Raw genomic sequence first — 13,457 nt, forward strand, 5'->3', positions numbered from 1 at the left:
AGAACACCACCATTAACTGGAAAAGCATAACGGCAATATAGCAATCATCTATGTTATGGAAAAAGAAATGGTCACTAAAATGTTTTCAGTTAAAACTTAGATCATGCTACACAGACATCATTATTGTTGTCCAGCATCCTTTACTGACATTTCTATTTAATTAATCCAAAAGAGATAAAATGAAACTTACCAAAATAGAATTTGAACACAGAACCAAGAGACTGCAAATTGGGATATAAAGATTAGAAACAAAAGTAACAAACAGACCATTAATGAATGTAGGAGTGGGAATTGTTTGCATAGGGAAACAGGTTGCAAAGAATGATTCAAGCAAAGAATTATTATTATTATTATTGTTTTGTCCATACATTCAGACAATTCTATCACTCATTTTGTTTAAAATATTAACACTTCCACTTCATATTCGCTTATTGATTTTTGCATGGAGCAGAATAACATCAACTTGTTGATGCTTTCTTGCTTCTTTATTATTTTTTTTTGTACAATGAGGGGATGATAAATGAGAAGGGAGAAAAGGAGGGTGAAAAGGATGATTAATGCTTTGGTAGAGAGAGAGAGATGTCTGAAGGTGAGATGAGTGAATGACACTGATGGATTATAAAAAAAAGCCTTCGACATTCAGCAGATTTCAGTTTCAATTTTACATACAATTATGCACATGGATACACACTAACACATGTGCATGAACACACATGCGCACACACACACACACATCTGCATTAATGAAGGAAAGAAATTTCAAGTTATAAAACTGACCCATTGATTACAAAGGAAATCTTTTCTAAAATCTTTCTCTCACACTGTAAGGTGTTCAATGTAGTTTTAGCTTCAATGAAAACAACATTTAACACATGCACACACACATACACACACTCAAATATTCATTGAAATAAAAATATACATTGAAATAAAAATATATACATATATATGTATACATATAAACAAACATATTGCCATGTATATGTAAACATTTAAACACAACTGTGTGTGTATATACTTGTTTATATATAAACATAAACTTAATTTCAATCATATATGTGCATGTATGCACATATATATATATATATATATATATATATATATATATATATATACACACACATACATGTATACACGCAAACATACCACGCCTTATCTTTCGCATTTTCAAATTAACAATGATGGTAAATGATGATGGTGAAAAAAAAAAATCTGCAATGAAGTTAAAATCTCTTCTGATTATTTACAAATATGCAAATTTTGCTTGAGGGTGTAGAAATGCTGCCATACTTCATCATGTAGTAGCCAGCTCAGTAGGAGCCTATAACAGGTATATATAATGGTGTGAATTAAGCTGCTGTCGATCTGAATAATCAACAATAGCCTTTTCAGAGCGGTGACACCATTGCATTTCTGATATGCCTCAATTCTTTATATTAGCTATCAGCAAAATGTATTGTCAACGATAACAAAAACAACTATAACATTTTGATTTGAAGAAAAATTATTTTTTCTTTCTCATATTTTTTTTTTTGTTTTAGGGCTTGAGATCTGAAGATATTTTTTTTTTTGCTTTTTTTTTTGTTGTATGCTGCTGTTTGCATCAGACAGTAAATCTTGGCAAGATTTAGCTGCTCATTGGTTGCGGTTAATTCAGCTGTTTACCTCGACTGCAAAGCTTTTTGTACTGATGCTATTTTAATAATTATTTCTCTTTTATCTCCATTTACTAGGTCTTGGCATGAAGAGGTATGAGGAATTTATGTCCAAATGGTGAAGAATACGTGATGCCAACTTGTGCCATCACCTTACGAGGAAGACCAATATCGCACAGGTAAACTTGTCCAAACTGCCCTTTGAGATTGAGTGGAAGGCAAAGACTTAAACTCCACTTGGCATGGATGAGTGTGCCTTGCTGTGGGGGATCAATAGCTAAAACTGGAGCCTTGCTGTTATTAGCCCATACCACAAGTGCTTGGTACCAAGGCTGGTCTCGCAAAACCATGTTTTCATGATTATCCAAGCTATTAACAATTATGTCCACAGGAAATTTTGGCAAATCTGAAAAAAGAAATTAAGTCTTAAATTTCATAGTTGACAAGAATTAATTAAAAAACTGGAATTATTAGTTCATCACTAATACAATTCATTTAGAATTAAAACAAAACAGTTCATCCATCCATCCATCCACACATATCTCTCTCTGTTTGCAGGGAAGAGGGAGCTCTCTTTAGTCTTGCTAGCGGGAACTCTCTTTAGTCTTTCTAGTGAAAGTTTCACAAACGAATGTACCCAATGCATTATATAAAGTGGTTGGCAACAGGAAGGGTCTTTTAGCATAAAAACCATCCTAAATATGTAACATACAAGTAAGATACAGTTTTAAATCTACCTTGGAGGACTATAACTTTAAATAGACCTGACTCACAGGTCATATTTAGAGTTGCTTTGACAAACCTATGCAGCACAGATAAACAAAGATAAAATGATGATGAGAAAGAGAGAGAAAGGGAGAGAGGAAAGAGAAGGGGAAGAGAAAGAGAGTGCGTGTGTGTACACTGAACTCAATCAAAAAGATGGATAGTAAAAACTAATGCAAATTTATACAAATTGATATTGTGGACTTTTACCTATCTATCACCAGAGATCTCTTCCATAGTCATACAGTTTACATCCAACCACACAATTTCTAAACTATATCACACTCAAGATACTCACTCTTACTTAACAATGAATATTCAAAAGTTGCTGTTTCAAGTTTAGGTTTACATGACTGAGCAACAGAAATCTCATTAACTCATTAACACATGTCACATAAGTAAACAGAACTATAAGCTTTGATTCTTACCTTTAATTGAAAATGTTTTTACTCCATCAGTGAGATCATACAAAGCTAATTCATTTTCAATAAAATGATCCATTTTCATATAATTTGGCACATAGATGTATGTTTTTACGTTGTGATTAGCTAGTAATCTAGCACAAGTAATCCCTTGAGCTCCCTGAATATGTGGGCCACACAAAACAACAACAGTAGGTAATTGGTGGTCATTTTTGGGGTTCAATCTTAGGGAAGAAAAAAAAGAAAGGAATAATTACATTGAAGATTAGAAAACCTGATTGCATAAAAGCATGGCTTTTTATTGAAACTAGTCATACCTGCCCTTAAATCATGCAAGAAGTCACAATTTCATTTAAAAAAAAATTAACCAACATCATTAGTATTATGAATGCTCAATGATTAATTTTATTACAAATATCAAAAGCATCAAATGAATCATTAGTATTATGAATGCTCAATGATTAATTTTATTACAAATATCAAAAGCATCAAATGAAAGTATAACTTAACTTTGATGCAATATTTTGCTTCATGACAGCTGTTTTTTTAAAATTTTTACTCTTCACTTTTTTTTTTAATGTTTTACATACATTTCTCCACACTAAATATTTCCAGACTTGTACATGTGCATATTGTTATAGATAGATGTTCGTACCACGAGATTCTTAATTCAAGTACAATAGGTAAAGTTGCTTGTTAAGCAGACTGAGATGTGAATAAATATAGATTTTATCATAAGTTAAAACTGCATAATGAGCAAAAAGAATGAAATTTTAAAAATATTACACTAACCTGTGACTGCCTCCTAGAAGCTGCAAAATCATTTCTGTAGTTGACCGCCCTACAGTTTCAAGTTGCCTTGATTTTGAGAAACCAAATTCTTCACCGGCAGAAAACAAACGTGACCGTAACTCATAAGATATACTTGGAACAGTCAGTCCAGAATCTGAGAACAAGATTTTTATCAATGACAAAACAGAAAATAACACAGAAAAAGATTCAATGTTTTGAACTGGCAATCTGAAATTTCTAACTAAAATTTCTCATCAGAAGTTTTCAATTATTATCCAGGTAACTATGCCACTTTACAATGCCAGCATAGCTTGCGTATTATAAAAATTGCCTTATACCACTAATTTCTTTCGTCCTTTTTACTAAATTTTGTCCCTCAGTTCAAATTCAGTTACATTGGTAGAGAGCTTAACAAAACCAACATGTAAAAAAAGTGTTGTTTCTTAATTAGTCCATCAGTGCCAGTAATCTTTTCTCATTTTCTCTTTCTCAGAGACGCTTAAGAATGAATAGATTAGAGTAAAAGCCAAAATCTATTCAATAGAACATTTGAGAAAATTAGCTTTCTCACTTACATGCTAAAAGACAACATGACAGGTGCGCCATACTATTTTATTATATATTTAATTCAATCTTTCAAATCTGTGATAATAATCTTGCCAAACAATATAAATCCAACAAACCTGTTACATATTCTTGGTCTGAATAACAAGGAACTTTAATTTTACATAAAACCACAGGACCAGACTCCAAAATATTCTCATCATGACGGTATTTGGCAGGATTTTTCCTATCATTATTATGGTGAATTATTTCTGGCAAAGAATTTTCCATTTCCTGGAAGAAAGCTTTTTTGTCAAAAAGAGCCAAATTTTTCTCAAAGTCAAATTCCTTCAGAAAAGATTCAGAAGGAGCACTAAAACAATCTTCTCGTGTCATCAGTTTGCGACGGCAATCTATTTTTCGAGCTGGAGTTTTCTTCCTTGGTTCTGATGCTACAAAATAATTTTATAATTATTTAGTCAAAAGAAGATAAATGAACGCAATTATCATTTTTTTTTCTATAAAACACTTTTAGTAAGTTATTATTACACATAAATTCATTACATTATTTACAAATACAAAGATGTTTGGCTTCAATAATTTCAGTAGACAAATCTTTTACTGTTAAAAATCAACTTCTCACATATTTAGTTTACATCTGAGCCTATCAACAGTTTTGATAAGCCCAAATATATTAAGTGTGATCCATAGATGGTTAGTTTACATTACTGTTTAGTATTCAACAACAGTTGAGGTAGCAGACAGCTGTGAGGAGAATAGAAAAACAACATCAGAAAATCATTAAAACAAAAAAACTAAGACTTAAATTGAAATCAGGATTACAAAAAGTTGGCAATGAAAGCCCAAGATTGAGCAAAGTGGATATGAATAACAAAATAATCAGCACTAGATAAGTAAGGCAGGACACAAAACTTAGACAAGTATTTGTATATGTTGGAAATTTCATACACTGGAAACTGCATGAAGTGGTAGAAAACACATACAAAAAAGCGAGTCAGAGAGAATGATAGTGACCGTACTATAAGACATGTCAATTGACACAAACAAGGAGATTAAGGCATATCACTCAGAGCATGTCAAAAACACCATTCCAGCAAACTATCCTGAAAGATATACAGAAACTAAACAAATCTAAAAACATCAAAACAGAGATATCTAAAACATGAGGATTGAAAACAGAAACAATTCTAATAACAGAGGTTTTTGAATAATGAAAATGACAATTATATAATCAAAATGCCAGGACTTAACAGACATACAGAAAAGAGTACAATTAATAGGAAAAAAAGGCACACAAAAAAGCATGCAATAAAAACTATCCATATAATTAGCAAGACCTTTCTCTATACTATGATAATAAAGAGTTTTTTGTAAACAATGCTCAGGTGCACTACAACTTGTTAGAAAAAGAGGAGTCAGCAACAATAAGTCAAGTAAAGAAAGACAGCAAAGATCATTGTTAACAACAATGCCATGGTCACAGTCACCAGCAGACTTCTTAAGGTTGGTGTTGTGGAGGAGGTAGGTAAATTACTGGTTTTCCTTCTAAAAATGTGAAATGATACACTTACCTACAGCCAGCATGAGCTGTCAGTTATAATCCGTTGCTATATTGTGTCTAGATCAGATTACAGGAGAGATCTATAGCATATAAGATCTGCTCTTTTCATCTCAAGGTACAGCTTAATGTTGTCTGCCTATTTTAACAAGCTTCAAGCTAGCATCTAAAAATATATGCAACAAACACTCTGCTGGACACAAGATGCCATCACATAAGATGCAGAAAGTTGTCCTAATACAACTGGCTACTGCTTTTCAACTGGCCAAGCAGGATTTCAACCAATTATAAAGATTAGCCTTCATGCCCCTTGCAAAAAAGCTATGCCAGAAGTTATTTGTATGACAAAGATTTAAAAGCTATAGTAAATTCAGGATAGATAACATCCACCCATCTTTTGAGGATTGAATAAGGTTATGAGAGGACTAGAAGTTCCAAAGTGTCTCTCTGACACAAAGTTTAATCAATTTGGCAATACAGCTTGTGAGACTGACTGGATGGTAATTAATGGGTGATGTATGGTCACTTTTTTGATCAAGGGAAAGCAGTGCAGTAGAAAGAGGTTCCAATTTAGAAAAAGGCCAACAGTATTGAATTGAGGGGGGTTAGTTGATTCCACCAATCTGGTTGATGCTTTATTTTATTGACCGCAAAAAGATGAAAGGCAAATTGACCATTGCATGATTTGAATTCAGAACACTAAGAGTTGGAACAAATATCATGAAGTGTATTTTGCTGATGTTTTAACAATTCTGCCAATTTACTGCTCTCTAATGATTATTTTTAACATATAAGGCATGCAATTTATAGGGCAGGAATTTTTTTTAAATTTTCATCCTGGAAGAATGAAAGACAAAGTTAACCATAGCAGTATTTGAACTCGGAATGTAAAAAGTTAGAACAAACACTGCAAAGCATCTGGTCTGATGCTCTAACAATTATGCCAATCCATTACTTAAACAACAATAATTATCATGAAAGCCTTCATTTCAGTTTTCTTATTTTAATGAGTTTTAGAATCCTTCTTCATAAAATAGGGTAAATTTAGTCTAAAGGAGAATCACATTCAAGCATTGCAGAAACACATTCCATCTTAAATATATTTTCTCTCTTTTCTCTCATTGAATTATTTGATTTGGATAAACGAAAAGTTTCTGACCACTGATAAAACATCTCACAGAGCCACTGAATGAACCAGAAATTCAACTCTGTTAATAATGTTGTTAAGTGATAACACACATATGTGCGAATGTACACATATATTATATGACTGAAACAGGAGTTGTCACTGCGCTTACCAAAGATCAGTTTCACTGCAATCTATTCTTAATTAATTTAAATACCAGACTTTGCCAACTATCTAGCAAACTACATAAAGAATAAAACATACCACATAAAACATATTAGCAAAAGGAAAGAACCAAATCTGACAAGTTCACCTCATATATAACCTTTTCAGAAGCCCAAGTTTGGTGTGAGTTAATCCTTTCATGAATTACAGGTGCTCACATAGCTTACATTTCTGTACTGTTCATGTGAAGAAGTTACTCTTTTGGCTAAGATTTTAGTCAATCACAACCAACTTTCTCTGGAAGGCTATGTACCAATACTTCAGTTCAATAAATTGAGGAAATAAAAGATGAAGTGTTATGCCAAATGACATAATGAATGGCTGATGCAAGGTAACTTCTTGTTTAATTTGATTCAATATTCCCATTCTCAACAGTAATGTAATTTTTCTTATTATTATTATTAAAGAAGCAAGCTGGCAGAATCGTTAGCACACCGGGTGAAATGCTTAGCAGTATTTTATCAGTTTTCAAGTTCTGAGTTCAAAAGCTGCCAGGTTGACTTTGCTTTACATACTTTTGGGATTAATAAATTAAGTACCAGTTACACACTTGGATCAATGTAATCAACTGGTTCCCTCCCCTAAAATTCAAGGCCTTGTGCCTATAGTAGAAAGGATTATTATTATTATGAAAAAAGCATTATGCCAGCAAAAAGATTTTCTATCACTTTTCAACAACTATCACTGGAAAAACCTCCAAACATATTTGTGTCACAAACTATAATTTTAGAGATGATAACCAGCATATAACAGTAAATTGAATTAAACAATAAAAAAGTTATTTTTCGTAAACTCTGAATAGTCACCATGAAAAAAAAATATCTCTCATTTGTAAGGACATAAATTCAATCCTCAGTTTTCCTGCTAAAGTCATTTTATAAGACCTTTTCAAAAAAAAAACATCTTAAATCACATGATAAACATGAAAAAAACAAGGCATTTGTGAATGTTCAGTGAAAAGCACATCAACAACAACAAAAAAAACCTTTAAAATTTCAAATTGAAAACTGATTTTTAAAGTATTTAAAAAAAATAATTCAAAGCATTCTAAACTTGGTTGCTAATTCTGTTATGTGGTTTTGATCCTACAGTTGTGTTCAAGTTAATAAAGATTAATAAAGTTCAGTTAATAAAAAAAGATTGCATAATTGTTTTAGTTTAAAAGCACAATAATCAAGCAAACATGCATAAACAATAAATACTAGCATGCATAAACAAGTTTAATGTCAAGAAATATTTTCAGCTTTAATTTATAGAACAATAAATACTCTAACAAAATGCCAACACCCATAGTGAGGTCAATCTTTTGTCAGTTCTATTTTTATAATGGTCTCTCACACCACAGTAATACTGCAATACCAATATAGCACCTTATTTTCTGATGGTACAATCATAACTGAAAGCTCAATCAGTTTTTCTCCTGAGTATAAGAAAACACACCCTCTTCTACAAGCTGCTTATTAACCAAAGTCGATAAAATACTTGCATTATACTGAATTGAATTAATACTTTTCCCTAAAACTAAACTGGCCTTTTCTCTAATCAAAATTAATAATCATTATTTATGCAGTTAGGTGTTTAATTCACTCATTTAATAACCCAGGACACAAAATACCCAGGAAGTGGCCTTGCTCAATATGGAGGAAATGAGTGAGCAAGAACTTGACATTGTATACTCAATACAAGAAATTGGTATATAACAGATTCTCTGTCAAACTGACCTCGGTCTCAGATGTGATATGTAGTGGTAGTAGGAGTACCCTTGAAATAAAATCCATAAACAACTTGTTCCATATAGGTAGTTTCTTTTAGTCAGGTAATCTAATTAAGTATATGCATGGGGGAGAAACTAGAAGTCGTTAATAGCTTCTGCTACCTAGACGACCAAGTCTATAGTGGGGGTGGTTGCTCTGAGAATGTAGCAACTAGAGTAAGAATAGCCTGGGCAAAGTTCAGGGAGCTCCTACCTCTGCCGGCAACTAAGGCCCTCTTGTTCAGAGTAAAAGGTAGACTGTATGATGCATGTGTGTGAACTGCCATGCTACACAGCAGTGAAACCTGGGCCATGAATGCTGAGGACGTGTAGGCTTGAAAGAAATGAAGCTAGTATGATCCGCTGGATGTGTAATGTCAGTGTGCATACACGACAGAAAAGTTGGACATAAGAAGCATCAAATGTGGTGTACAAGAGAGGCAACTGCGCTGGTATGGTCATATGTTATGTATGAATGAAGACAGCTGTGTGAGGAAGTGCCACTCCCTAACTGTAGAAGGAACCTGTGGAAGAGGTAGACCCAGGAAGACACGGGATGAGGTGGTGAAGCATGACCTTCAAACATCAGGCCTCAGAGGCAATGACAGGAGACAGGGACCTTTGGAAATATGCTGTGATTGAGAAGACTCGGCAACTAAAGTGAGACTGGTTCCCGTGCTGGTGGCACATAAAAAGCACCATCCGAACATGGTCGATGCCAGGTCTGCCTGACTGACTCCCGTGCAGGTGGCACATAAAAAGCATCATCCAAATGTGATCAACTCCAGGCCCGCCTGACTGGCTCCTGTGCTGGTGGCATGTAAAAAGCATCCACTACACTCTCGGAGTGGTTGGTGTTAAGAAGGGCATCCAGCTTAGAAACATTGCCAGATCAGATTGGAGCCTGGTGTAGCTGCTGGCTCTCCTAACCTCGGTCAAACCACCCAACCCATGCCAGCAGGGAAAACAGGCATTAAACGATGATGATGATGAAGAATCTATTTAAGTATAATCTGTTGAGTGTATTAATTTGCATTAAAAAATTGAGTCTGAGAGAGAAAGAGAGAGAGGGGGAGAGCGAAAGAGAGAGAGGGGAGAGAGAAAGAGAGAGGGAGAGAGAGAAATAGAGAGGGGGAGAGAAAGAGAGAGGGGGAGAGAAAGAGAGATAGGGAGAGAGAGAGGGAGAGAGAAGAGAAAGAGAGAGGGGGAGAAAAAGAGAGAGAGGGAGAAAGGGAGAGAGTATGAAAGTTATACTCAAGGGATAATTATTCTGGTATAAACATGTGGTCCGAATGGATGATGAGTGCTCAGTGAAAAAGTACTGTAAGTTGATATTAAAAGGTGTCTGTTAAAGAGTAAAATATAATAAAGTCAGATTTCAGAAGGCCTCACAGATAGATTGACAAAGGATTCTAATTGACGATATAATACAGTAACCCCTTCCAATCCATGGTGGCAGAGAAAACAAATATTAAAACAATATTAATGATATTATTAATATCAAGCAAATACAGAACGAATTAACACCAAAACCTAAAATATTTCCTTAGTGTGTATAGACACACATAAACACGCACACACACATATACATACACTGATAAGCTTACATGTTATCTCCACTACTGCTACTATTTAGGCTGGGGTCTTTTTTTTTGGTGGGGGGGTTAAATTTTAATTACACAGTGCATTTAATGACAATTTATGGGTGAAAATAGAAGCACTATACACATGAGCAATTTGCCAGCAAAGACACAATTACACTACAATTGCACTATCTTGCATTAGCAACATATGTACACACCACACTTCGTTTTCTCTCTACCTAAATCAGCAGTTATAAATACCTTGCAAATTCTGTAGTTTACTCTTATTCTCTAATAGTTTAGTTTTAGCTCCAATGTCCCCTCCTAAAGATATTAAACAGACAAATGCGTGTAGAGCTGTAAATTCAAGATATGTATGGTAAGATGAAAACCAATAATACAATAACATGTATGGAAAAGATCGAATTTACATGCAAAAATATTAGTTGAGTTAATGTATACAACAATCCAGTTTTATTAATTGTCAATAAAATTATTTACCAATACAAGTGGTTAGTTTTAACAAAATTAGTGTAATTAGAAATATTTATATATCCACTATCATTAGTAACAAAATGTTTCTCCCACAACAATTAACAGCAAGCAGAACTACACAACAGAATGTTTGAACTTATAAATTTTAACAATGTTATCAGTTGTCAGTTGTTACTATTTAGGTAGAGCCTAGTGCTGTATGGCTTTTGATAAACAAAACCTTGATACCAGTTTTTCCATTTTGCACCTATATGTCAAAGAACAGAAGTCAACTATAGGTTTATTTCTGTCTCATCATCATAATCATTTAGCATCTGCTTTCCAAGCTGGCATGGGTTAGATGGTTTGACTGGAACTGGTAAGTCAGAGAGCTACACCAAGTTCCAGTCTGATTTGGCATGGTTTCTACAGCTGGATGCCCTTCCTAATGCCAATCACTTTACAGAGTGTGCTGGGTGCTTTTACGTGCCACTGGCATCAACCATGACTATTATTTCACTTCAATTGCCGTGTCTTCTCAAGCACAGCATATCACCAAAGGTTTCAGTCACTTGTCATCGTCTGTGAAAGGTATGGTGATCAAGTATAATCAGAGAATTCAGCAACAGAAATATAATGTAAATAAAAAGATAGAAGTTGAAATTAACAGCTGAATTCATCTTGATCACCCTAGTAATAACTGATAGGTATAGAACAACAGTTCTATAATTGATGCTGAATCATCATCAGTATCATTTAATATCTGTTTTCCATTGTGGCAAGGGCTCGACAAGAGCTGGCAACGCCAGAGGCCACACCAGATTCCCATAGTCTGTTTTGATTTGATTTCTACATCTAGATGACCTTCCTAATGCCAACCGTTTTACAGAAGATACTGAATACTGAGTACAATCAGATATTCCATCTTAGATTCAGAAATTTTTGTAGAAATGAGTACATAATGATACATGAAAAGGAAGTAGTGCAAAATGGATTTAAAAAAACAGTATTTTAAGTTAGTAAAGGTGTTATATCTGATGATGAAAACTCAGAATTATTAAAACTTCAGTAAGAATGAAGTCTTGTGGAATAAGTAAATATAACAAATATTCTCACTAAAGGAATTTGTATATAAAAAAAAAAAAAAAAGCTGAAAATATATTAATTCTTGCCACTTTCAGAGCACATTCAGCCATTCATAGAATCATTTACCATGACAAACTACTTCTGAAATTGCTAATTGACAACATATGAAATTGTGTGTCTTACATGGTAAGGTAATTTTTCAACACATACTTGAAGCTGTTTCAGTTAATAATATAGTAACATTTCAAGTGAAACAAGTGTTTATCTTATCTGACACTCACAGTGGCTTTCATTACCTTGGTCCACATGCTTTAAACTATTGAAAGCACTTCCTCTCTGTGAATCATCCAGCAACTGATATCTGCATGATATAGGGAGTCATTAGAATTATGTGTGTGTGTGTGTGTGTGTGCACATACACACATTACATCACACCAAGTTGTCTTTTGTTACATGGTTATACATGTTTATTCATGCACCAGACTCAATAAAATAGAACTAAAATGGTTTGAGTATAAATGATGCCTGGAACTACCTGAGTTTCGGCGTTGTTTCAAGTGATCATCTTTATTAGTTGGAGTACGACGATGGTTTCCATTATTCCACTGTGAATTCTTGTCTTTGGATGGTGTGCGGCTTTGGTTATAATTGTCATTACACGATACTACTTTAACAGGAGAAGCTGTTCCACCACAAATAGCTTCCATCTGCTCCTTTGTAAATTTGGATGGGGTTGACTGGATAGAGAGAATATCTCGGGCATCTTCTGCTGACTTCAAGATGGATAGTTCTCTGATGTCTCCAGCACTGAAAATAATAAAGATAGAAATACTTCTTTCATTGTGAAGCAATATTGTGCAGGATATATAGAATAACGTGTATCATTGCAATTCAGTGCTGATAGTATTAGTTTAGCTTAGAGTAATATTGGTTTCAAATTTTGGCACAAGGCCAGCAATTTTGGAGGAGGGGGCAAGTCAATTACATCAACCCCAGTGCTCAACTGGTACCTATTTTATCAACCTTGAAAGGATGAAAGGCAAAGTCAACTTCAGTGGAATTTGAACTCAATGTAAAGACAGACAAAATGCTGCTAAGCATTTTGCCTGGCATCTTTCTTTTACTTGTTTCAGTCATTTGACTGCGGCCATGCTGGAGCACCACCTTTAGTCGAGCAAATCGACCCCAGGACTTATTCTTTGTGAGCCTAGTACTTATTTTATCGGTCTCTTTTTGCCGAACTGCTAAGTTACGGGAACGTAAACACACCAGCATCAGTTGTTAAGCGATGGTGGGGGGACAAATACAGACACACAAAAACACATACATAAATATATATACATACATACGATGGGCTTCTTTCAGTTTCCATCTACCAAAGCCACTCACAAGGCTTTGGTTGGCCCGAGGCTATAGTGGAAGACACTTGCCCAAGGTGCCACGCAGTGGGATTG

At 34.3% G+C, this 13,457-nt stretch overlaps 1 protein-coding gene across 2 annotated transcripts in view; it reads right to left on the reverse strand.

Moving 5' to 3' along the window:
- Positions 1 to 1,116: 1,116 nt before the first annotated feature.
- LOC106883758 (enhancer of mRNA-decapping protein 3) overlaps positions 1,117 to 13,457 on the reverse strand; it is a 33,520-nt gene continuing 21,179 nt past the window's right edge. Inside the window, exons 3-8 of one of the 2 annotated variants that reach the window (XM_014934880.2) lie at positions 12,539 to 12,810; positions 10,705 to 10,767; positions 4,318 to 4,629; positions 3,635 to 3,788; positions 2,849 to 3,066; positions 1,117 to 2,061 (exon numbers count right to left, since the gene is read on the reverse strand). In XM_014934880.2, coding sequence (XP_014790366.1) covers positions 1,730 to 2,061; positions 2,849 to 3,066; positions 3,635 to 3,788; positions 4,318 to 4,629; positions 10,705 to 10,767; positions 12,539 to 12,810 — 1,351 coding nt within the window. In that variant the 3' untranslated portion in view covers positions 1,117 to 1,729. The remainder of the gene's footprint in view (positions 2,062 to 2,848; positions 3,067 to 3,634; positions 3,789 to 4,317; positions 4,630 to 10,704; positions 10,768 to 12,538; positions 12,811 to 13,457) is intronic. The other variant, XM_014934887.2, reaches the window with a different exon arrangement.

The sequence above is a fragment of the Octopus bimaculoides genome, chromosome 2 (genome assembly GCF_001194135.2).
Source record: "Octopus bimaculoides isolate UCB-OBI-ISO-001 chromosome 2, ASM119413v2, whole genome shotgun sequence".
Taxonomy (NCBI): domain Eukaryota; kingdom Metazoa; phylum Mollusca; class Cephalopoda; order Octopoda; family Octopodidae; genus Octopus; species Octopus bimaculoides.